Source organism: Macrobrachium nipponense, chromosome 3 (assembly GCF_015104395.2).
Source record: "Macrobrachium nipponense isolate FS-2020 chromosome 3, ASM1510439v2, whole genome shotgun sequence".
Classification (NCBI taxonomy): Eukaryota; Metazoa; Arthropoda; class Malacostraca; order Decapoda; family Palaemonidae; genus Macrobrachium; species Macrobrachium nipponense.
This window is the reverse complement of record NC_087202.1, coordinates 52,866,409-52,893,827: the sequence shown is the minus strand read 5'-3', so window position 1 is coordinate 52,893,827 and position 27,419 is coordinate 52,866,409. Positions and strand designations below refer to the sequence as shown.

Sequence of the window (27,419 nt, the reverse complement as noted above, 5' to 3'; positions counted from 1 at the left end):
ACAGGACCTTGAAATCGAAAGCTTTCCCTGCAAGACTGAAGTGGAGAAATTTCCTTGAAGACTGATGGACTGGTATCTGAAAGTATGTGTCCTTCAGATCGACTGTCAGCATAGTCCCCGATCCTGATTGCTTGTAGAACCGTTTTTGGAGTTTCCATTTTGAAACTGGTTTTCCTTATAAACAGATTCAGAGTTGACAGGTTATTACTGTCCTCCACTCCCCGTTGGCTTTGGGTACCAGGAAAATCCTGCTGTAGAAGCCTTTCGACGGACTGCATACTTGTTTCACAGCTCCTTTTTCCATCATCTTCTTCACTTCATCCTGCAGAATAATGGCCTTCTGAGATTCGTGGGCATAAGCGAAGTGGGGTAATGGCTGATATGTCAGGGGCGGGGTTACACCTCGAACGGGATCAAATACCCGATCCTGAGAACATCCACCACCCACTGCTCTGCCCCTAGCTCCTGCCACACCTTCCAGTGATTTGCCAGGCAACCCCCCCTGGTGTGGCAGAGTGATGAGAGGCGCCCATCCTATCTTCTTGAGCCTCTCCCTCTTTTGTTTCTATTGTGAAAGGGCCGATGAGTTAGCCTCTTTGAGGAAGAGGGTCTTGTGGCTCTATTAGAGATGTTATGTCTCACTGTCTTCTTCCGAGATATTTGCTGCTGTCTCCCCTCCAAAGGAGTAGCTTGACTGTTAGACGTTTTCCTAACTGCCTGCTGCACCAACCTATCGTTAGTGTCCATCCTTCTTCTATCTATCGCCTCTTCCAGTATGACCTCTGGCAACAGCAGTTGCGACTCCAAGATATCCCCATTCCTCATCGCTAACAGGGAATCCAAATCCACAGTGCGGCTCAGTCTAGCCAACGCTGCATCTCTCCTCATTAGCAGGATATTTGCCCAAACATTGGCACTTACGTTTGTCAGGTACGCAATCGCCTTGGAACCTGACTGTAGTAATCTAATGAACAATGATTCATCCACTACTTTTCTTGTCACTTCCAAGGATGCAATCTTCGCCACTGCTGTTGACCAAAGATCTAACCAAGAAGCAGCCTGAAAGACAGTAGAAGCTGTTGCTTCTAACGTAGCAGCCTCTTGGTACGTCATCGAAGGGCACTCCATTTTAACCTGATCTAAGGTTAATCCAGGCCTTAATCTTACAACATTAGGGTTCACTTGTCTAGACAGCAAGGGGACCTTCGGTGTCGTATAATATTTCCTTTGCTTCATCATTGGAGGGGGAATAAATTTAAATGATCTATTAGATCTTAAGGAATTATCCCTTCCTGCAATCTTTGCGTTTACTTGTTGCAAGACCGACTCTGCATGACTCGAACAAGGCAATTCATACGACACCTTGGTATCCCTTTTTAATCCAAATGCCATGTCAATTCCAGGAGGAAGCATACTGGCCGGTGTTTCTGTCTTCTCCGAAAGGTTACTGAATTGACGAATCAAATCAATCACCTCTGCATACGAGGCCAGAAACTCTTGGTTTTCTCCTTCCTCCGACTCTAATGTACTGTTCTCCGTCACAAGGGATGTTGTCTCGCCCCTATCTTCTGACAAACGGCCCGGAATTCCACGGCCGCCTGCCCCTACGGCCACGGTCTCTTTGATCTTTGCTGGCCACCGTTGGCTCGATCCCGAATAGTCAGCAGGGGAACGAGAACGCCTCACTCTTTCTCTGCTCACGGATCTAGAGCGAGAATCTCATTTAGATCTCCAAGATGAAGGCTCCCTTGAAACAGATATAACTTCGTCTCTATTAGTATTGGTATCGTTTACGAGCGTCGGAGAACTCGGCCTCGACCTTTCATCCAGACGGGGACTACCTTCCACGAACGTATCCGACGAGGTTGCCAACTCCCTATTCTTCGTACTTTAAATAGAAGCCTTATCATCCTTCGTACGTATTTTGAATGGCCTTACGGGCGAAACTGGGACCTGCATTCTATCCTCTGCTGCACCTTTCACCGCCAACGTCGATTTTACCAGCGGTATCATAGTCTTTGTAATCCGAACTGGCAACTCCGCATTGGCCGCTAGTCCGTCGCCTCTCTCACTTGTTCGGATTCTTGTGTACGGCTTCATCTGCTAGCCTTGTGCTTTACTAGCCACTGACTTCCCGACCTTCCTGCTGACTTGGATACGACAGTCTTGGTCTGAAGATGAAGAAGAATTGATTCTTCTCCTCTTAGCCCGAGGATCAGTCGCGAACTCCCGAATCCTCCTCCAACGCTTGACTGGCGCTCGCCGTGACGTTATCGGACTTAGCAATGACGGCGAACTAGAGGAAGAAGACGAAGAAGGCGAATCACACCTTTTCTTTTTGTCTCTCTTATCCATTCTCTTCTTTATATCCTGTAATTTCTGCATTACAGTTTGCATTGCCGAGTCAGAAGGCGTATTAGAGTCTGGGTGCAGCGAAATAGGCCGAGAAGCAGTCTGTGACGTCATCACGCCTGCCATATCGGTGTGTGACGTATGTTGTGACGTCACCCCTCTCGTAGGGAGAGACTGTGAGGTTTCTGCTGGCAACCGCATGTTTGCTGCCAAACTACCTCCCACGTTCTGCATCGCTGTAAACATCGAATTTGATGATGTAGCCGCGACATTAATTCCCATAAATTGCAAGCCAGGGGGATGAGGAACATTCAGCGCTGCCAGACCCTGCTGGAACCGTGACGCCATATAATGTGCAAGCAAACCATCCAAGGTTGGTACGCCTGGTAGGCCTAGCGCTGACCACGTACCGTCCAACCTATGCGCTTCGGGAGCCGGAGCCTGGAACAAAGATGGCGGTGCTCCCCCTCTACCTGCTGGGAACAAAGGAGCGTGCATATTATTTATAAAATTACCCAAGGCCCCTCCTGACGTTTCCGATACTGAATCGCTAGGAGAAACCGAAGGGGTATGGGACAAATCAAAAGCAGATGGAGAAACATATGGAGCAGCCTGGTTTATTGCCGATACAAAAGAAGCCGGGAAGGTTTGGTCATCCAAAGATGGCATCACCACCTTCCTTTTGTATTGGCCTTTCTCATAGAACTTTTTCCACTGTTCCACCGACCAACCGCGACAAACAGAACATGGATTAGTAACCGTACATACGTTTTCCCTGCACCTACTACACGTTGGATGAGGATCCCTCGACACCGAAGTTAGAAATCTAGAACATGGAAAGCCACTGACTCCTGGGCATTTCCTTTGTCTCCTTTTCGAAACGGCAGACAATCCCGATGTCGAGGCAAAAATCTCCATCATACCACTTATACACTCTTCACTCACACTGAGCACACTCGGAGAAAGAAAAAGTAATAAGAAATGAAAAATGAAATGGATAAAAAACGGGCAAACTGAAAAACCGGCTTTAAATCAGATAGACAGTAAACACGACTTATCTTAAAGGCGGTAGGAAAATAACTGGTGGGTCACAAGTTGCCGTGGGCATTCTGGGTATACATGCCCCGTGACCTGGTATAGATGCCAATAGTCCCTGGATCTCACAAGTGTAATTTTAATTCTACCGGTTTCCAGCTTGGCGCTAGTAAATCCTAATGTTAAGACCGAAGGTTTGTTCCGTATATGAACAAATACAATTTACTTTCAAAAATTGTGATTTGTTCTGACACGTTAATACAAACCATCGGTCCTTTACATAAGGAAGACTCGCTTATTGGTGGGAGGAATCTGAGTCTTGTGAACAAACTGGTGTTCGCCCAACCTGGGTTCCCTCCCTGGTCGTAAGAGCAAAGAGGGGGAACCTAGCCTCTGTCATAAGAGGGAGGCAAGCGTACCTCTTATGAATAGCAAGCAAGAAATAAAGTTCTAAGTAAGAAGCCAAATATAAAGTATTGGGTTTGTTTCTTACTGGTGTCCGCTTCCCCCCTTGCTAGGGAAGGGACGGATAAATGCTTCTATCCCTAATGAAAGGGATAGCATGGAGCTCGGTTACGTAGCTTACCTGCATCGTCGTCCTGTCCAGTGTTGTGATGACCGCTAACCTCTGCTCCCAGGGAGAGGGAAAAAAAAGAGGAGGAAGAGGAGCCAGTCACTCTCTCATTCACTCTCCATTCATGCAATATCACAAGGACGAGATGCTACCTTGGCCTGTAAAGGAGCTGGGTAAGCTACGCAACTTGTTGAGCAGCCACCACGGGTCCCAAGGAAAAGGTGTCCAAGGACCTATGGGCAATATCCCGAAGGTAGAAGGTGAAGGTGGTCTGGTTGGACCACACCCCTGCCTTCAGCACCTGTGCGACGGACAAGTTCTTGCGGAATGCAAGGTACTGGTGTCGGCACTCCTGACTGAGTCATACAATTTGGTGTCAGGTGTGGGGTCTAGTGAGACCTTCTGGGGTTATCAAATAACATTAGTGCTAAATCATTTTAGTCGACAAACAGTGGTATGAAGTGAAATAAAAGGAGACGAGGAATTTCGGTGGACGATGATGATGAGGGAAAAAGTGAAACGAACAAACTAGCTAAAAACAGTTATGGCTAAAGCAATCAGTAAAAAGTGGTGAACAGTGCTAAGAACGGGAAAAATAAATCAAGTGGCCCCATGATTTTGAATGCACAGTGCTCCAGACAGACAGTGAACAATTACACCCCATGATTTCGAAAAGCACAGTGCTAACCAGAGTGGAATGTTGCTGAATTTGGTAACGAGCTGGCGAGAGAGACTTCCAATCGGCGGAAGTATTCACAAAATATTAGAAAAATCCTTTTAAGATATAGACAGACAAAATCAACAGTTACAGTGCCGCCAAACACTGGTAGTGGTGGCACCCAACCACCCTTTCGGACCCCAGTATGGACCCCGTGGAGCAGACCAAGTAGAGGGGTTACGAACATGTTTTGAACAGAGATGGCAGTGGGGGCCAGTCCATCCCCACACCTGACACCAATTTATATGACCTGATTTTCGATCATATAAGGGTTCTGCCAGTACAATGAAATGCGTAAGACACAATTAACACAGGTATTTTCCTTAATAGTTACACAGGGCATAGTAGCTAATATTATGTTACTAATTATATGATTATATAGTTGGAAAGTAAACTGAGGTGACGGGCCGACCACTGTCTTAAGGGATGGGCCCTGACCCCGTCGACCACCTACTCTCTACTGACACTAACTTTTCAAACTGAACTTGTTTAGGTCATAGGCCTCAGCTGATTGGTCCCTTATAATCGAAAGGAACCAATGTGGGTCTTCAATGTGTGGGGCACTCATTTGAATCGCCCCCACACCAAGCCGCCAACGATTGTATGGGCAATTGATGCATCAGCGGTATCTGTTCGTTACACTCTAATCGCACACATGTACAATACATCTAGATTTTCTGTTACATCTCACACATGAATTTTCTATACAGATCAGTTCAAAGGTACTCAAAACAGCATGATTATCATAAAATCTTTATTTGAGACCTCATATAAATCTAATTCAACAGGTATTATACTGGTTTGGAGATAAAAATTGGATAAACGAAATATCTAATTCGTCTTGTAAATTGTAATTTCAATTCTATGTAAAACACACGCTCTTGTGTGTTACCAAACTTTTTTCAAAATTATTCTGTCCACACCAGTACAATAAAATTACGGAATATGTACAATAGAAACATCATCGCAACAAGATGGTATAGGTTTCCATTTTCTTATTTATAGAAAAGATTAAACATGGAAACCTACCATTTGCAACAGACTGCTGTGATGAAAATTTACAAATAATGGGACCTTTCTAGACATGCTCAATTTGCCATAATTTTTTTCCAAGTGTACCAAAGTATTAGTAGTACTTTTACAAAAGTTGTAGGATATTTACAGCAGAATAATTTCTGGCATTAAAGCTTTGTACTAACATTATACACTGCTCATGACAAATGCTACATTCAAGGCTAAGTTGAGCAAGAAATGTAAACTATAGTAATGAAACCAAATCCTCCATTTGTTCCTCAATCAGATCTTGTTTCAAGGAGTAAAAAACCTGACACCTAAGAAAAAATTCACTGACTGCTGCTAGAAGGGTCCCTTTTACGAAGATATTTGAAGTATGTATCTAATACAGCACCATATGGTAACTCCACCAATATTTTCTGCAGTAGTTTCTGTCTGGATTTTTCATCTAGATTCTCTACCAGAACATCAAGGAGTTGTGGGTTTTCTGACAAATGCTTGCAGAATCTGTTTATTGTCTCACAGCTCACATCTGCAAAAATAAAAATTTCTTCTACTTTTAAGGAAATTCGAAAAAACCACATGGATAGAATAAAAAATAACCAAAAACTACAGATAGAGCATATATCCTGAAGTATGAACTATGCTGAAATTACCCCTGATTGCCTAATACCCATTCACAATACGTAGTGTAGATCCAAAGAGAGTTAATAAATACATGTACACAACTGTAATATGCACTAATGAACTGAATATGAAAAAACCCATAGTTAAATAATAAGATTTGATTAAAAGTAAAATCATGAGTGTGAAATAAAATAGGGTACGGCATTCAGACTCAAACATTTTCTTCATTCTATTTTCAGTGATTTACCCATGCAATTTGCTCATATATTTTGCATATATGTATATGTCTATGTATAAAGTATAAGGAGTTCACTTATTTTAATCCATATAGAATTCCATCATGTACTCAAAAAATCAACTTAATCACAAGTCAGAGAGAGAGAGAGAGAGAGAGAGAAGAGAGAGAGAGAGAGAGAGAGAGAGAGAGAATCTGGCATCAATACTGAAACTGTCTAATGAAAAACTAATATACAGATATTTATATGTATTTGCATACAGAAACTTTGATAAATTTAGGCTGTCAAGCCAGGAAATGGAGTACTATCAGCCATTCAGCACAAAGTTAAAAGAGGGAGTTGGAGTAGTTTGACAGTAAGGTAAAGAGATTCAGAAAAAAAGGAAGCAGGTACAAAATTCTAATGGACTAGGAGAAAACCCCACAGTTACACTAAGAAGTAACAGTAAGCAGTGTTGGACAGCAAGACTGAAGAAAGCAATAAAAAACTAAAAAGGGATGAAGTACACACCCTATATTAATGCCTAAAGTAGCACTAACACCAATGTTGCCAGAGACTTTAAAAACTTAAGACTATTTGATGCAAAATTAGACTCTCATGTTGATGATGCTACAATGATGTCAAACATTTCTAATTACTAATTATAGCAAACAGCATTTAACAACATTCAACAAATATTCATACTGTTAGTGTAATACTTCAGTCTAAAGGTCCAGGACAATTTTGAATCAGCACCCATTTAAATTTTTTTTTTCATTTTTGGGGATTTCGGAACTGAAGCTTGTGTCGTAAATAATCAAGCACAGTTTATTTCCAACAAAGTATTCAGTGAAACTCAAAAATTTATAGCATACAAAAAGAACCATAATTTGTGTACGTATATACATATTTGGGTTATCTTCCAATCTCCTATATCATGCAATCATTAAAATCTTGTTGAAAAACATGATTTCAACAAGTACTTTGTGTATAGTACGAGATGTATTTTCAGTAGAAACACTATGCTAGGCATTCTTTGCCTGCCTCAGTTTTGGTAGAAACCACTGATAATGCATATTATATCCAAGTTAGTTTTTAACTAATAAATAGGGGTAGAAGCAAAAGCTCATTAGGCTAAATGCAAATTTTCATACATTAAATCAGGCTTACCAGTATTGTAACTGGTCTAAGAATTCATCACTATTTCTTATATGTAATTAACCATCACTTACTACTGCATGCAAGACCCTGGCACAAAAAACAGTAACTTTAATTAACACAGGTTTATTAAGGGTTGCATTATAGTTGTTAACCAGTTAAAAATTTACTCATTTTCGACGGTGACTCTCAAAAATGTTTGCCACTAAATTTACAGTGTACCTATGGCTGAAGAAACAAATGATGTGCAGGCTACAAAACATTTGGAAGAAGTAAAAGCTACATCTGATACTGGCAAAATCACACCTTTATACATCATTTAACTTACTGCATTTTAAAATAAAGTTGCAATGCATTTTTAAACCCAGTAAAGATAATTTACAGGAACAAATTAAATCTCCAAAATTCATTTAATTTAGCAACTAATGGCTGTGATGATGTTGGTAAAACAGTCAGCTGATGATTTTAAGAATGTTAACATTATTAGAACGCAAATGGTGCCTGAATGCTCTGTTCATAAATTGACACAATAAAATGTATAATATGATGACAATGCATGAAATATAACTGCATACAGCATGTAAAACGAGTTTTATTAAAATGATCATTCTTAATACAACAAATTTTTAATCAATTTGTATTTTTTATGGCTAACAAACCTTTGGTCTTAACAATAGGATAATCTTGTTCCAGCTGGAAACTGGTTAAAACAATGAAAGGTACCAGGAGATCGGAACTTGGCAGTGTGCATTTAAAGTGGTTTAAGATTCATTGAACCAAAGCTGTAAGCATTTATGGGGAGATTCTCATGAAGCAGGCCTGAATTTTTATAAGAAACTAAACCTAACAAATAACAGTGATTATTCATTTTGTTTTACTTGATAACACAGCAATATGTGTGGAATGAGCTGGCAAGAATTTGTTTACAAAGTTTTTTTTAGGGGTGATTTCTGTTGCCCCGGTTTAAAGAGGTTGGACTCATAATACCAATCATGACAATTAGAATAACTACAAAAAATATTGTGCAAAATATTAAACATTTAATTACAGCCACCATGCATTACCTGACAATGTTTGTTACCCACACAAATGTAATATCAATGACATTTTAGTTAAGGTAAAAAATATTTGAAGCCCTGGAGTTAGTAATAGGTCAAACACAAATCAAAACATTTAGTACTTCTAACTATAAAACCATACATTAATAAGAATAAACTACATACTGCAGTAATATATACAGTATAATGTTAGTGACTATATTTCTAATTAAAATATATGTTTATAAAATTTATATGGAAGATACCAAATTATCCAGAGTTTCAATCAAACTACAACCATGCATGCAGTGCAAACCACTGATTTATACTCTGAATGCAGAAGTCAAAGAATCTTCTGTAGTTTTCTGATGTACACTAGTACATCAATACAGAATTCTATTGCTTCTAGGGCTCCTAGCCCTTTCACCTGAAGAAATTATAATGAAATTTAATAGAGACTTTGTTTGATACATAAGCTGTCCTTTCAGCTCTTCTCACCACGCATCCATCCTCATTTACTTCTGAAATACTAACCACAAATGTTTTCCCCTTAGAATTAGAATGACCAAGGTCAATGATGCTGGTCTACTTACAGAAACAGTATCCATATTATCAGAGTCCATTTTTCAATAAAACATTGTACTATGTTTATCGGAGTCCATTTTTCAATAAAACATTGTACTGTGTTCCCAACCACCATGATTTCAAAATGACAAATTTTCTAAGACAATTTGTATTTTTCATAGCTACAAACCTGAGGTCTTAACAATAAGAGAATTTCTAGCACATAGCCGGATCCGGTTAAAAACAGATGAAAGCAAGGAATCTTGTGATATCTGGCAACGCATGCGTAGATCGGGTGAAGAGTGGTCAAGGGCCACTCACCTACGCCAATGCGTCAGTCTTTCCCAACTTAGGATGTCTTAACACAGACGGGCGGCTAGAGGCAGGCAGTAAAATGTTAAGACCTCAGGTTTGTAGCTATGAAAAATACAAATTGTCTTAGAAAAGTTGTCATTTGTTCATAAGCAAACAACCATTCGGTCTTAACAATAGGATAGACTCATAGTTGGAGAGAGCTACAAGACATCCTAAACCGGCTGGGGGGCCTACCCACCAGTTAAGCTTCCAGAAAAAATGACTTCTGGAGAGGGACTGAAGCTCGTTGAGAAGCTAGATAAATTGATATCTAACTACTCAGACCCTGAGTGACGTACAATGATATATGGGAGACCCATTGTATAAGGAACCAGAGAAACTTTGACTGTCCAATAGCAAACCAATACAGCAGGGTTTTTACTATTCCCAACTCCTTGCCAAGGAGCGGAGCATAAGCTACCGAATAGAGGGTTAGATATTTGTATATTAAGTGACCACACTATCAGTATGACTACCTTACTCACCTGTATCAGACCAGTCAAGTGAACGACGTGTCTATTCCTTAACCCGCCCAAAGGAAGAAGGAAAGGTACAAGCGAAAGAAGGATACCAGCCAACTCACTCGTTCTCTCATCCACACAATCATCTTAGCTAAGATACAAAAGTGACCTGTTAAGGGCAACTATGAATTACATACCTTAGCAACTATGAATTACACAACCTGTTAGGCAGCCACCACAGGACCCAGGGAAAACGTGTCCGCAGATCCTTGAGATAGAAAGAGGTGAACGTGGACTGGCACAACCAAGTACCAGCACTCAGTACTCTATGTACAGCCAAGTTCTATTTGAAAGCCAGAGAGGGACAATACCCCTATCGTCATGCGCTCTAGCCTGTACAGACGTGGTGGTAGAATCATCAAGTCAAGTATGCCTGTCTGATGGAGTCCCGTATCCAAAAAGAGATAGTATTCTTAGACATCTCTTTCTTTATACAGCCTGTGCTAACAAAAAGTCTGCGGCAGCCTGGCCTAAGGTGCCGAGTATTTTAAGATAGCAACGGAGGGCCCAGACAGGGCACAACAAAAGCTCTTGAGCATCACCACCCACAAAGTCATTCAATGGAAAATGAAGTGAACCTGTCATCGTGCACAGAGGGATTTTGGGTCTTGGCCACGAATTCCAGGACAAATTCGAAGGACATCAACCCCAACCCCTGATGTGCTTCACCTCATGGCTCACACCATGGAGATCTCCTACCCTCTTGGAAGATGCCAAGGCCAGAAGGAAAACTGTTTTGAGCGTCAACTTCCTGTCAGACGAGCGACGCAAGGGCTCATATGGACTCTTAGTGAAGCTCTTGAGAACCAAGGAAACATCCCACGTCGGAGGCTTGAGCTCTCTAGGAGAACTCGACTGCTCATACCCCCTAACTAGCAAGTAAAGTGCCCAGGAAGAGGAGATGTTGATACCTTTAAGGCGTAACACAAAACTCAGGGACACCTTGTAGCCTCTAATGGCAGAAAAGTTTCTTGCCTCTGAGGTAGGTTAAAAAGTCTGCTATTCGCTGAATAGAGGTTGGGAGTGGAGAAAAACCCCGTTTATGACACCAATCACAGTAGATCGCCCATTTGCCTTGGTAAACCGCAGAGGTTGACTTTCTGAGACTGCTGGACATATGCCCTGCTGTTCTCTGAGAAAAGCCTCTTGCTCAGAGGAGATACTTGATAGCCTCCAACCATGAAGAGACAGGGATTCTACCGACTGGTGGAACCTTTTCACCTGGAGCTGACACAGATGTCGCCCAGGGGGAACCTCCCTCAGAACCTCTGACAACGACAGCAGATCTGGGAACCATTCCGCCTGAGGCCACAGAGGGGCTACTAAAGTCATCCCTGAGACCTCCAGGTTGTCCCAGGAATGTTGGAATGCATCCTCTGCTAATGCTAAAGGATCTGAGACCAGTGAAAAGAATATCTCCAGCTTCCTGTTGAAGCTAGTCGCAAAAAGGTCCAGCATGGGTCTCCCCTAAACCTGGAAAAGCTTGTCTCCTACCACTTGATGAAGGGACCACTCTGAGTTTGTCTGCGACCACATTCCGTTTGCCTGGGATATACCTGGCTGAGAGCTCTACCGAATTGCTGACCGCCCACTGGTGAACCTCGACAATCAAGGCATGAAGTTGACGAGAAACCAGGCCTCCCTGTTTGTTCACATAGGCTACCATTATGGTGTTGTCCGACATGAGAACGACAGAATGACCTTCTATATTCTCCCGAAACTCCTTCAGACCCAGGAAGGCTGCCTTCAACTCCAAGACATTGATATGTTGCTGCTTGTCCTCCAAACACCTGAAGCGAAGAGGCCGCCTAAATGAGGCCCCCAACCTGCAAGGGAGGTGTCTAAGAATAGAAGGAAGTCCGGTGGAAGAGAAAGCAGAGGGACACCGTTCGAAAAATTCTGGTCATCCAACCACCAACAAAGGTCTTCTCTCACCTCCAGAGACAGAGGAACCATTAACAGGAGTGAGTCCCCCGCCAGAGACCAGAAATCCCCCAGGCTCCATTGCAGAGACCGAATATGAAGACGCCCATGAGGGACCAGCTTCTCCAGGGATGACAACACTCCCAGAAGAACCTGCCACTGATGAGCCGACTGATGTGGTTGCGACAGGAAGTTGCGTGCCACCACCCGCATCTTCTTCAATCTCTGATCTGACAGGAAAACTTTTGCTACTGTCATATCGATGACCATGCCCAGGTAGAGAATCCTTTAACTGGGTGCGAGGTTCAACTTTTCCTGGTTGACTAAGATGCCCAGTTCCAGACAGAACCGAAACAGCTTCTCCCTGGAAACTGCCAAGACTAACTAATCATCGAGGTACCTCAGCAAATGGATCCCCTGAGTATGGGCCCAACTTGACAAAAGAGAGAAGACCCTTGTGAACACTTGAGGGGCTGTTGTCAGCCCGAAGCACAAGACTTTGAACTTGAAAGACCTTGTCCCCGAGAGAGAAGCGAAGGAACTTCCTGGACGTCGGATGAACAGGGATTTGGAAGTATGCGTCCCTTAAGTCTTTTGACAGCATGAAGTCACCTTCCCTAACGGTTGCCAACACCGAACGTGGGGTCTCCATCTTGAACCGTGTCTTCCTTATGAAGTGATTCAAGGTGGATAAGTCGATCACAGGTCTCCATCCTCCCGACGCCTTGGGGACCAAGAAGATGTGACTGTAAAACCAAAAAGATGGACACACCACTTCCTCTATCGCATCCTTGTCCAGCATCTTCTGCACTTCCTCCCGAAGAGACAAGAACTTCACAGAATCTGGAGGATATGCCTTCCTGAGCTGCAGCTTGTCCAACAGAGGAGGAGAGAAGTCGAATGGCAGTGGGTACCCCACCCAAAGGACATCTACCACACACTTTTCCGCTCCATAACTCTGCCACTTGGCCAAATGGCCCACCGTGGCGCGAGAGGGAGAGGCGCCCAACCTACCGACAGCCCCCTTTACCTCTACCCCTTGGGGCCCTTCTTGGCTTAAAGGAACGTGAGCGCAAGGGGCACTGATCCTCTGACCTAGGCCGAGTCGAACGGGAAGGCCCTGCCAAACTCGAATTCCTCAACGGCCTACCAGGCAACAATATCCTTTACTGCTGCTGGACAGGGGGAGGAGGAAACAGACGTCTCCGAGGACGAGACTCCCACTTAGACACTGCCTGGTGCACCAGTCTGTCTTTGGTGTCAGCTCGGCGCAGGTCTATCGCATTCTCAAGCTCTGTCCGAGGAAACAAAAACTGGGACTCCAACAGATCTCCGTGCCTCAATGCCAGCAAGGACTCCGTGTCAAGTGATCTCTCCATACTAGGCAAAGCCACGTCTCTTCTAATCAAGAGAAGGTTAGCCCATAAATTAACACTGAGGTGAGCCATATATGAAAACCCCTTGCCTCCGGACAGCAACAGACTGGCAAACAAGGATGCACTCACCAACCCTTCCGGGGACCTGTCAGAAGCTGTCTAGCCAAGAAACCGTCTGCAACATGGAGGCTGCCGTAGATTCCAATGCGGAGGCATCTTGCGGAGACAAGGACGGAGCCACTGACCTCACCTGTTCCAAAGTCAATCCCGGCTTTATGTGAATGACATCTGGGTTAAGATGGCGTGACATCAAAAATGCAGAGTTTATAGCATAGTACTTCCTATGTCTCATGAGAGGTGGGGGTAGTAGCTTGACAGAGCCCCAAGAGCAAAGCGAACCGTCCCGGACCAAAACAGAGGCGTTAACCTTATGCAAGACCGACTGGACGTGCCCTGACAAAGGAAGCTGAAGAGATGATTTGGGATCCTGTGTAGCTCCCACCAAGGCTTCCAAGCAAGGAGTGTAAGACGACCGAGCCTGAGTCCTACTTTCCAAATTGTTGAACCCACGAATGATATCAACAACTTCAGAAAAGGAAGACAAAAACTCTTGCGTCTCCCTGCTACTGCTCCGGCAATGGAGACAGACGACGAGAGGGATGTGTAGGCTCCTCTAAGGCACCTTCCACATTCTGGGCTGGGTCCACATGTCGGTTCCGGAGATGAACCCACTACGTATCACACTAGGAACATCACTACGTACTCCTCCAACAGATGACTCACTAACGTGTCTGTGAATTGTCACGGGCGTGGCAGACGTACGAACGTGAGTAGGAGAGGAATCCCGAACACTCAAGATGGGAGGAGAATCCCCCAGTCAAACTCTTGGAAGCACCTGTGAGAGGGGTAGGCAAACACTCCTGCTGCACCAACTCTGCACCCACCACCTTCGACCTCTTGACAGGTGCCTTGAGATCCTTACAGCGACGAATAGGTCTTGGAGGAGGAGGAGCACTTTGCATCATGTGCAGGGACAAGGGAGGTTGCAACACGCCAGCGAGTCGATGCAGAGGATGAAGCAGCCATTGCACATTGCACAAGGGAAGAAACACTAACAATCTCCGAAACACCAACACTAGAGAACATGTCCGCTTTGTTCCTCCATCGTAGGCGAAGAAAGAGCAAAGTCCTTAGCCTTCCAACGCTTGATACACCGACGTGGCGTAGAGGGGGAAGATGGAGAGGAAAACAGCACTGACTTCTTATACAATCTCTTCGCAGGAGGCGGGGACGTAGCAACACGTTTCCTTCCAGTCCTCCCAACCGACAAGGTAGCCAACTTATCATCCAAAACAGAGTCCAACCTCGTAAGCACTGCCTGGCAAATAACCTCAGACTGATCTGCAAGAGAAGGCTCCGATGACATGGAAGGGAGATGTAGCAAACCAGGCGGCAGGGATGATGTCACAGCTGAAGAGGCAGTGCAGAGGAGACGACTGGGAGCGACATCATCGATGGGAGAGACGTCACAAGTGGTGATGAAGTTACGGCTTCCCCTCGATGAAGGGGAATCAGACACCACTGGCAGAGGAATACACAATGACAGATCCCGTGACATCATCAACGGGGTTGACGCTACAGCTTCCCTCCGACTACAAGAAGTGGCAGCAGACACTGGCGGAGCAATACAAGATGGCTGACCTTGGCTACCCATCAAGACGAGGCAGGGAGGAGGGGGGTAGCGAGCCTCAAAGTGCGCTAGCAACCCCTCCAAGGACGGGGGACCCCCTAGCCCAAGCGTCTTCCAAATTGCAGCCATCTTGGATGCCTCCAACTCTGGAATAAATGAGAATGATGAAAAAGCCTCCCCCTTCCCGGGAATCAAATTAACTCCCAAAGAAGGGGCGACATTACAAACATCAGCCTGGTGGCCTCCCGATACCTCCAGCGATGAATCAATGGAAGAAAAGGAAGGAGACACAGGAACAACACTACTATGGGGGGTGAATAGTGCAGGAGACGAAGCAGCGGGAAGAGGCGAAAAACTTTCCCATGAAGGAAGAGTCGAAACCCTCCAATGCTCTCTCTTGCTATAAATCGACTTCCACTGCTCTTTAGGCCATGCCCGGCATTCCATGCAAGGAATGCATGGAATGCATTCCTTGCATGGAATTAGAATGGCACCTGCTACACACGATGTGGGGATCAGTCGCCGCCGAAGCCAAAAAACAATAACAAGGAAAACCTGGAATTCCGGGGCGCACACAATGATCGAGTCCGAGAAGGAGCAAAGAAGCCAAAATATCAACCAAACACACACACACACTGAACATAATCGAAACCGGCAAAGAACCAGGTAAAGGCCAAGAGAGGTTAAACACGACTCTCCCCCAGGTGGTTAAAGAAAAAACTGACGCAGTGGCGTAGGTGAGTGGCCCTTGACCACTCTTCACCTGATCTACACATGCGTTGCCAGATATCACAAGATTCCTTGCTTTCATCTGTTTTATAACCGGATCCAGCTAGGCGCTATAAATTATCCTATTGTTAAGACCGAAGGTTTGTTCACGTATGAACATATAAGTAGTGCAAGATGACCCCCAATTTTTAGGGGTGAATTTGAGGATTTTAAGAATGTCTTATATGCAGAAATATATGGTAACTTGGCAAACCAATTTGTTGCATAACTTGTTTAAAGAACCCAGATATTTAGGGTCATATGTCTAGTGCTTTAAGAAATAAAGCCAACACTATCCCCTTTCACATCTGCATTATGAAAATAAAAATAATATATGTATGATTTGTAAGTTGGTCTTAAGGTATACCTTTGAACTCTGTTCAGTTTATAGTTTTTTTTCTCCTATGTATATTTCATAAGCTTCCTGAGCAATGAAAGCATCTAAATATTCCTCTGCCCTCCACCCAGTCCATAAAGCTCTATTTCCTCTGCCCTCCACCCAGCCCATGAAACTCTATTTCATTTCACAGAAAAGTGAGTAGCAAGTGAAGATGGCATATGTAAGCAGGCTAAAGCCGTCCTATTTGACAGATCCTGCATAATGCGAGCCCAGGCAGACAGATTTCCACATTGCCTATATCACAGATGGGTTCCACAAAAAAACCTTTTGTCATCAACATTCCATTAAAGAAAGTTTGAAATTTTTTATCTGAAACAAAAAAGTCAAGGAACTAAGTGTTTGAATTCCCATTCCAAACTGGAACTATATTAGAGTTCATTGTGTGACAATGTTCAAAATTATATAGGAAACAAAAGGTGTGGTAATTAAAACTGGAGTCACAAGATCGCATCTTCCAAATGAGTTCTTGGGAAAAGAAGCTGCAACTCAAGATCCCCATTATGGAGAGCCAACAAGGACTTCGGATCTACTGATACCGCCACCTTCGACAAGGCTGCGTTCCTCCTGGCTAGAAGGTTGGCCCACAAAGTTGCACTAAGGTGGTCTTGATATAAAATAGCCTTAGCACCAGACTGCAATAGCCTGACAAAAGAGGAAGAAATGACTAAACCCCCCTCCGCTTGATCCGAAGCTATCCTGCCTACTGTAATGGGTCACAAATCCACCCAGGAAGAAGCAGTACTCTCCATAGCCAAGGCCTCTTGCAATTAAAATGACAGACCTTCAGACCTAACCTGAGCCAGGGTCAAACCAGGTTTAAGACGGATCACGTCAGAATTAAGGTGACGGGACATCAGCTGAATCACATTAGTGGAATAATACTTCCTATGCTGCATGAGAGGAGGAGGAAGAAACTTCGTGGACCTATTAGAGCATAGAGAGCCATCTCGGCCCAAAACCAAAGCATTAACATGTTGCAAGATAGACTGAGCATGCTCCGACAAGGGAAGCTCAAATGAAGCCCTAGTATCTTGCCTTGAGCCTAGTAAGGCCTCTACACCCATAGGGGTCACAGAAGACTGAGTCCGTGTTCTAGACCCAAGATTATTGAACTCACGAATGAGATCAACCTCAGAGAAAAACAGAAACTTCTGCTTCTCTCCCTCCTCTGATTCTGGCAAAGGAGACCGATGACACAAATGAGGGAGTTTGGAAGGATCTTCATCTTTCCCTTACAGCACTGGAGAAGATTCCCTATGAAGCCGGGCATCATGCCTCCCACTGGTTAAGTGGAGCCCCTAATTATCCAAGATCCTGAGGCACAGGGTTCCGGAACACACCCATGCAAAGAAACCTGTACATGGTCTCGACCTAAACTGTGTATGCACTCGTGCAACGAACATGATACACGTTCACGGGATAAATCACATACATGGATGTGCAATGAGTCAAGTACATGGCCTTGAGATAACATATAAGCATGGTTATGAGACAAGGAACAATGACGAAGTGAACTTCCTCAAGGAGACTGATTCCTAAGGTCCCGATCTTTGTGAAGGGGGAGCAAGAAACACGTCTATAGCCCACAGTAGCCTCATGCTCTCAAACCATCAACCGCAACATTGCAGAGACAAGAATCCTTGGAAGATGCATCAGACAGAGTTGTAGCAGGCACCTTTGAATTCTTAATTGGGGCCTTTTCATGTAAGCAAATCACTCTTCCCACCCCACATACATGTACATGTAAGGGAGAAGCACGGCTGTGAAGAGAAATCGGCGAATCACTCTTCTCACCCACATGTATATGTACGTGTAAGGGGGAGACAATGGCCATGTCAAGAAGACATCGATGCACACCTCTCACACGCAGAAGACGTCGCCACAAAGTCTGTAATTCTCCGTTTAACTCAGGGGTGACTACCTCTCTCATAAAACAGTCCAGCCTCTTGAACATAGCTTGAAACACGTCTTCAATGGGTCAGCGAGAGGAAGAGATGACGTCATAGGCGAATGAGATAACGTCAGAGCAACGAAAGGAAGAGATGCCACCGCAGCTGACATCATAGGCTGAGAAGATGCTGGGAGTGACATCACAATCTCGAATGGGAGCACTGGTCGATGGTCTCAATGGCGGAACAATAAAGGGTGAACCAGCAAGCTTCGACATTGACACAGGCGTCCCACTAGGAGGCAGCACACAAGAGCCAAAGTAAAGTAGGCCTGGAGGTGGGGGGGACTCCCAACGGCATTGACATCCAAGGAGGGGGAACCAAGTAGACAAGGGACGCCAAAACAACCGCCATCTTGTTTGATTTTTGATTCGGAATCTGAAATAAAGGAAACAGAAGGCATAGCATCCTCCCTCTTGGGAAGGACAATAGATCCCGTGGGAGAGGGGGCTACATTAAACAATCTCATTCTGTTCAACTCCTGATACTTCCAACAACGAATCGATGGAGGAAAAAGAAGGATACAGCGGTACAACCGATGCAAGGGGGGCGCTTCTGGAAGAGGGGATGCTAAAATGTCCAAAGAAGGAGGCGAAAACCCCTCCCAAGAAAGACAAGTAGAAACTATGATGCTATCTCTTTTTGTAAAACACCCTCAACTGCAACTTAGGCTAGGAATGACATTCCAGTCAATGATTAGTAATGGCACAACAATCAGATCATCATTTACTGCATGTTGTTTGGGGATCTGGTAAGTCATACGACATCTTAACATCCTTTTTCAGTCCCAATAGAGATTCAATACCCATAGGAGTTATGCTGGAAGAGTTTCAGACCTCCTTGAGAGATTATTGAAATAATGAATTAAGTCAATCACCTCCACATAAGAAGCCAGAAACTCTTGATTCTCCAATTCTTCTGCTTCCAAAACATTCTGTTCAGCTGTCAACGAAGGTAGCTCACTCCTATCAGCTGACAACGTTCCATAGGATTCATGGTCGCCAAATCCTACGACCGCTGCACTTATGTTCTCTGTGCTCCTTGATCTAGAGTGAGAACACTGTTTATTCCTCCAGAATGACGGCTCCCATGAAGTAGAACGTACATAACTGTTTCTATTATTATCCACAACAGCTGTTAGGGAAGTTGACCTTGATCTTCTGGTCTCGGACTGAGCCATCACTCAAATCAGTGTATCCAGCGGGGTTACCAACGCTGTATTATTCGACCTTTTACAGGAATGCATTATCATTTTTCCTCCTTATCTTGAACAGTCTTACAGGAGATATGGGTACCTGTTCTCCATTTTTGGAAGATCGATGCATACCCACTGTTGATTCCCTGAACAACTGTGGCACATCCACAAATGTCTCTCCCACAGCGGTTGGCATCATAGTCCCAGCCACTTCCATCCCAGTGTCCATTGATCCCTTACAACCGTGATGACGTATCTAAATGACGGCTGCCATTTTCCTTTCCAACACTAGCAGCTACCTACTGCCATTTGATTTTATAGGAATGTGAGTCCTGGCTCAAAGATGAAGAATTCAATCTTCTCTTAGCATGAGACCTTACCTTACAGCCTTACCTTACAGACCTTACATCTTGTTCGGGTTGCCCCAGGTCCCTCAGTGTGAGGCACCTCTAATGTCTACCAAAGAGTTGCTAGTACATCTTCCGGTATATTTTGCATCTTCCAATCTTGGATGGTCTGGGATGCACCCATTAAGTCCATTATCCTCAAACACTTGACTGGTGCACGTACTGACGTCATCAAGTCTTGCAAAGACGTCGAACTAGAAGATAAAGAAGAGGAAAAAGACGATTAACGTTTTTTCTTCTTAATTTTTTTATTTATCTTCTCTTCCAAAGCTTGTAACTTTTTCATAAACGTGTGTGCTACTGAGTCTGACAGTAAAGGTGCATCTGTTGGCACCAAGATGTGTGAGTGGAAGTAGGCTGGACATTATGGCAGACACCAAGTTAGTTTGTGACGTCATTGAGGGAGTAGGCTGTGACGTCACTGCGCTTGATGGAAGACGATGCATGGATGCTGCTGGAATCACTGCATGAGCTGCAAAGTTAATTCCCAAATTCTGTGGAGTTGGAAACATGCACCACTGCAGGTATCATAGAGTCATAGAGCTCACTCCCATAAACTGCAGACCAGGGGGAGGAGGAACACTCATAGTCACTAGACCACGAGGGAAGCGTGACGTCATATAGTAAGGCAGCCCATCTAAGGTTGGTACCCCTGATAGGCCTAATGCCACCTACATTCCCTTCATCCATTGCGTACTGGCGGCTGAAACATAAGACAAAGATGGGGATGTTCCCCCTCTCCCACAGGGAAAGAAGGAGCGTAATTTGATACAAAAACACCCAAAACCCCTCCTGATGCTTCCAACAACTAATCATAAGAAGAAACTGAAGGGGTATGGGAAGCATCAAATCCAGGTGAAGAAACATATGGAACAGAATGATCCATTGTTGGAACAAATGAAGCTGAAGATGCTTGGTCATCCAAAGATGGCGGCGTCTCCTTTCTTTTGTACTGACCCTTCTCACAAAACTTTTTCCATCCATTGTTCCACCAACCAACAATGACATACTGAACATGGATTAGTAATTGTACATACGTTTTCTCTGCATCTACTGCATGTTGGGTGAGGATCCATAGAAAAAGGAAACCCACTCACTCCATGGTATTTCCTTTGTCTCTTGCGAGATCCCAAAGAAAGCTTCGTTGGTGAGGCAAAATTCTCCATGATCTCTCATAACTTATACAAACCTACCAGATCACACACAGTGAGCACACCCAGAGAAAAGATAGAGAAGAAAATAGAAAAAAAGGCAAACTAAAATGCTTTGCTTTTAAAGAGATAGAAAGCAATCATGTCCTCTCTGAAAAGCGATAAGAAAGTAACCGATGAGCTCATGGGATGCCCAAGGTATTGTGGGGACTACCAATACCTCGTGAGCGGGTATAGATCCCAATAGTCACTGGATCACACAAGTTTTTTTTATTAATTTTATTGGATTTCCAGCTGAATTAAATATTTTGACAATTCTTTGATTTTTCCTATTCAAACTATTGGACTTTACGTGGAAAAAGATGTGATCTTTTTAAGCTGTTGACATAAGTTCTGAGGAAGATTTAAATGCACTCAATGCCATGAAATATCCATAAAAAATTACAGCTCAAAGTACCCCATTCCTCTATGTTCTGTGAGAACAAAAACTTCTTCTAAATAAAGATTTACCAAGGGAAGTAATACAGGCTTTAATCAAGTGAGCTGTAGAGCATGTTACCTGACCCTAGTTTATATATGATGCAAGACAAAAAGCTACAAGCATTCTCTACATATCAAAAACTATGAACATTTTCTCGAAAGAAAAACTGCATTAAGTGAAGATAAGGGAACCTAAAGTTTCAAAACAGGTTCAGCATAAAGGGTCACATAAATTCATTCATACAATTCATTCATAAATAGATATTCTATGGATGTTGTAATAAATAGTTATTACAATTTTCTGCAAGTTTGAAAATGTATGGAATACAGCAAAGAAAAACGTCATATGGCTGAAGAAAGAGCATAAAACTAAAAATTGAAGATTATGAATTCATCCTTCATTTCAACATCATTATCTGATACATGGCACATAGGACAGCAGAATAATGACAAAACAGGCAGAAATTGCAAATGTGAGAACGGCAACGTTTCATCATGTAGAAGATATTGACAGGAATACATGATGAAAGATGTTTCAACAGCTCACTGTTAAGATGAAAGACATTGAATGAATCTCAACAACAATAAAATAATGTTCAAAAGCATACAATGCAGCACTGGGAATGAACATAAACTTGACAGATACCCTGAGTGGTTTGGCAGATATCTTTAGCAGCTAGGGTAGGATCAGTATGTATTATCTTTTAACTGAAAATGATCTTTTGAATGCAGCACAAATGGCTAATACAAATACTGTGTTTGTGGTATGGAGGAGGGATAATGACAGTTACATTTGACAACGTCTTCGAGAGAGAGAGAGAGAGAGAGAGAGAGAGAGAGAGAGAGAGAGAGAGAGAGAGAGCCTTACCTTACCTTACAGACCTTACATCTTGTTCGGGTTGCCCCAGGTCCCTCAGTGTGTGGCACCTCTAATGTCTACCAGAGAGTTGCTAGTACATCTTCCAGTATATTTTGCATCTTCCAATCTTGGATGGTCTGGGATGCAGCTTAGATATTTGTCGAGCTTATTCTTAAACACATCTACGCTCACTCCTGATATATTCCTCAGATGAGCTGGCAACACATTGAATAGACGCTGCATTATCGATGCTGGTGTGTAGTGGATTAATGTCCTGTGTGCTTTCCTTATTTTTTCTGGTATAGTTTTGGGCACTATTAATCTACCTCTGCTTGCTCTTTCTGATATTTTTAGCTCCATGATGTTTTCAGCTATTCCTTCTATGTTTCCAAGCCTGAATTATCATGTAGCATTCTCTTCTCCTTTCTAGACTATATAATTTTAAGGATTGTAGTCTTTCCCAGTAGTCAAGATCCTTAACTTCTTCTACTCTAGCTGTAAAGGACCTTTATACACTCTCATTTGTGCAATATCCTTTTGATAATGTGGGTACCATATCATATTGCAATATTCAAGTGACCTACGAACATATGTTTTATTAAGCATAATCATGTGTTCAGCTTTTTCTTGTTTTGAAATGCCATAACAACATTCGCATTTTTATTTTATATTTTGCCAATAGAATTGCTATTTGATCATTGCATAACATGTTCCTATTCATCATCACACCAAGGTCTTTAACTGCTTCCTTATTTGTGATTGTCTCATTATTAGGTCCCCTATATGCATATAGCTTTCCTTCTCTGTCTCCATAATTAGTTGTTATTCAAATTTATCAGAGTTAAATACCATCCTATTTACCTCTGCCCAACCATACTTTGTTAAGGTCTCTTTGTAGCGCGTTCCTATCTTCATCACAAGTAATTTCTCTACTTATTCTTGTATCATTGGTGAAACTACTCACTACCAAGTCCTTACCATTACTGTCTATGTCTGCAATCATAACAAACAGTAATGCAGCTAACACTGTACCTTGTGGCACACCGGATATTGCCTTAGCTTCATCCGATTTCTCATCGTTTGCAATAACTATCTTGTTTTTTCTGGTTTTGTGTAAAAATTCTTTTTAACCCTTAAACGCCGCCGACTGGGACGTATTTTACGTCTACATTTTTGTCTCTCAGGTGCCAACTGGACGTATTTTACGTTGACATACAAAAGTTTTTTTAAAAATTCGCGGAAAAATACTTATAGGCGTAACAGCCAAAAACTCTTGAATCACGCACCTTGGGGGGATTGCTGGGAGCTCAACGGATCCAAGGTGGTTGTTTTTTTGTTTACAATCGTTATGCAGCGAGCGCAAGCGCGAATTTCTTTCTTGCCGCACTAAAAAGTATCGGTGACACATCTCGGAAATTATTTTGTCACTTTGACATAATTTTTGTACCATTTTAAATTAGCCGTTACATGGAGTATTATGTATGAAAATGTGCGCATTTTTATGTAGAATACAACAAAAAAATACTTATGATTGTAGCTTTTATCAGTTTTGAGATATTTTCGTATAAATAACGATAAGTGCCAAAATTTCAACCTTCGGTCAACTTTGACTCTACCGAAATGGTCGAAAAATGCAATTGTAACCTAAAACTCTTATATTTTAGTAATATTCAATCATTTACCTTCATTTTGCAACAAATTGGAAGTCTCTAGCACAATATTTCGATTTATGGTGAATTTATGAAAAAAATAACATTCTCTTTATGTCCGCGCGTAACTCTTCCGAAAAAATCATACATGCGATTGTGGTAACGTTTGCAACATTTTAAATTAGCCGTTACATAAAGTTTTATATATGAAAATGTATGCAATTTCATGTAGAATACAACTAAAAATAATTAAAGGTTATAGCTTTTCTCATTTTCGAAATATTTGCATATAAATCACGATAAATAGAAAAAAACCACGTTCGGTCAACTTTGACTCTACCGAAATGGTCGAAAACGCAATTGTAAGCTAAAACTCTTAGTCTAGTAATATTCAGTCATTTATCTTCATCTTGAAACAAATTCGAAGTTTCTAGCACAATATTTAGATTTATGGTGAATTAAAAAAAAAACTTTCCTTCCCTCCGCGCGCGGATTCTCCACCACAAATCTCTGAAATGCGTACGTCGCATTCTCGGAATATTTGCTCCGTTTCATATTAGGCATTTCATAGTGTTTTATATATGAAAATGTGTGCAATTTCATGTAGAATAAAACGAAAAATATTTGAAGGTTGTAGCTTTTCTAATTTCCGAAATTGCATATAAAAGAAATATAAAAAAATTCGACATTCGGTCAAAATGTGGTCGAAAACTGCATTTGTAAGCTAATACTCTTACAGTATAGTAATATTCAATCATTTGTCTTCATTTTGAAACAAATTGGAGGTCTCTAGGACAATATTTAGATTTATGGTGAAATTTTAAAAAAATATTTGTTTACGTCCGCGCGTTACGAATTCATGCATTATTTTGTGATAATATTTTCTCTGTGTTGCTTTTATCGTTTTACAGTGTGTTATATACCAAAATGATCGCAATTTAGTGTACATTACAACGAAAAAAAAATAACTCATTACCTTTCACCGTTTTGCGCATAGCGCGATTTGAATACAATTATTTATGAAATTTTGTTTTCGCGCTATCATATATCGCATTATTTATATATGATGATAATTTTTTTAATTTCTGATGGTTGCATACTAAACTTCAGGCAATGACAAAAAAAAGGAGCCAAAAATGAACTCTTAATCTTGAAAACTAAGCGCGCTGTGATTTTTTGAAAAAAATATTTTTTCCGCTTCTGCGCTCACTCAGAGACCGCATCGGCACACGGAAGACGATTTTTAATATACCCCTTCGGCATTTAAGGATTAACCATCTTCCTACTTTATCCACTATATATTATGATCTACCTTGTCAAAAGCTTTTGCAAAGTCTAGATAAACCACATCTGTTTCATTTCCGCTTTTCATATTTTTGTATATGTTCTCACGGTGGACTAACAGTTGGGTTTGTGTACCATCAGGCCCTGCTGCAGCTCCATTTTTAATTTCATTAATAGCCTGCACAATATCAGCTTCATTAATATCTATGTCTGCTAAATATTCACTATTTTCATCCCTTACTTCGATATTATTATCTTCATTATCAATTCTAGGGGTGAATTCTCTTATATCGTTCTGCCAATATGTTGCATATTTCCTTTTTTTCATTCGTTAATCTTCCTTCAATTCTTAGAGGGCCTATTTCTATTCTTCTTTTATTCATCTTTTTCGCATACGTGTACAATAGTTTGGTGTTTTGCTCGATATTTACTAGAGTTTTTTCTTCCAAGTCCCGTTTTTCATTTTCTTTTGATTGAATAATCAAAAGAGAGAGAGAGAGAGAGAGAGAGAGAGAGAGAGAGAGAGAGAGAGAGAGAGAGAGAGAGAGAGAGAGAGAGAGAGAGAGAGAGAGAGAGCGTCGTTGGGTCGAGGGTGTTTGGTGGTGTTGTTGTATGATATGTAAGTGCGTTCTTGTTTTTTTTCTGAAGGAGAAGGAAGACGAGAGAGAGAGAGATACATGAAGAGAGAGAGAAGTGAGAGAGAGGAGAGAGAGAGAGCAGAGCGGAGAGAGACGAGAGAGAGAGGAGAGAGAGAGAGAGAGAGAGAGAGAGGAGAGAGAGAGAGAGAGAGCGTTGGGTCGGTGTTGTTGTAATAATTTTGTTTGATAGAGAGAGAAGTTATGATGAGTGTAATGAGAGAAGTAGAGTTTGATGGATCATTAAAATTGGTGGGGATGGATAAGAATGAGTGAAAAGAGTGGTTTGATGGCAGGCATAAGCATGTGAGTTGGATTGGTCACCGAGGGAATCAACAGCAAGAGTCTGTTAGAGAGACGTAAGGAGTCAGTTGTTCAGTAAAGACGGTCAGTCAGAAGTAGCTAGTTGTATTGGGTGTTTTCTTGATTGCTATTGATATTATATGCTTGTTGTGCATGTGTCTGTCTGGATGTTGTTGAGCTGGAGAGGTTTGTTGTACTTGATTTTGCATTTTGATGGTTTTGTGAGTTGTCTGTTGGAGACAGTGTTGGTGGTTGTGGTTTGTTGTGCTGGTTTTGAGTTATATGATTTGTTGTGTTGTTGTCAAGCTGTTGGTATTTGTTTGCATAGTGATTGGGGTGTTGTTTTTTGAGTTGCTGAATGGTTTTGGTACTTGTCTGTCTTGGGCAGTGAAATTGAGTATCTAGAGTCTGAGGTGAGCACTTGTTTGTGTTTTGTGTGTTCTGTATTTCGATAAGCCAACTGTCCTGCAGGTATTTAGTATTATGAAGAGGAAAGTGTGGCTGGGGGAACATTGATACTTGGTACGACTAAATAACTGTGGGGAGATTTTGCTTGCTTTCTTTGCTTGCTTGTGATCCAGCCACAGCAGCAGACCAGCAACAAATTACCTGGTACAGTATTCCTTAGTGAAACATTCACGAGCACTAGTACCTTGAGTATGAATGGATGCCTGGTGAGATCTGCAAGAACAGCATGCATAGAAGCTCAAATCAAATTTCACATACCTTCTTTTGACATGGGAGGAGGAGTCCTTGGTAGCTAAAGAATTTGTCTTCATACTAACATATCAAAATAATACTACATAAAAAGGGGTAATGAGTCTTCTGCACTTGTGAAAAAGTGATTACTCACTTTCAACCGTGGACTCTAGAGGCGTGATTCCATCTTCCATATGAAGATCTTCCTTCTCAAGTCCAGAATGGAGAAGAGTCCCTGATTCTACTGATTCATTAGTCTTTGTGCTGTTCAGACGATTATCATCAACTCGGACTTCTCCATCTTCACCAAATATCTCACTTAACTGTGCTTCAACATTTTCTATTAGGATGTCAGTCCCTTTTTTATTCCTGAAAAATTAGGTTTCCAATAATATGTATGAAATAAAAGTGTACAATACAATATCCACAGACAGAATTACATTAAGATTGACAAACATTTTACAAAAAAAAATAACATGAGA

The 27,419-nt window shown here is 42.3% G+C and overlaps 1 protein-coding gene across 3 annotated transcripts in view; it reads right to left on the bottom strand.

Annotated features, from left to right (window-relative positions):
• Positions 1-5,419: 5,419 nt before the first annotated feature.
• LOC135221780 (telomere-associated protein RIF1-like) overlaps positions 5,420-27,419 on the bottom strand; it is a 104,433-nt gene continuing 82,433 nt past the window's right edge. For all 3 annotated transcript variants that reach the window (XM_064259626.1, XM_064259628.1, XM_064259627.1), the window contains 2 exons: positions 27,092-27,306; positions 5,420-6,225 (listed from right to left, as the gene is read on the bottom strand). In XM_064259626.1, coding sequence (XP_064115696.1) covers positions 6,023-6,225; positions 27,092-27,306 — 418 coding nt within the window. In that variant the 3' untranslated portion in view covers positions 5,420-6,022. The remainder of the gene's footprint in view (positions 6,226-27,091; positions 27,307-27,419) is intronic.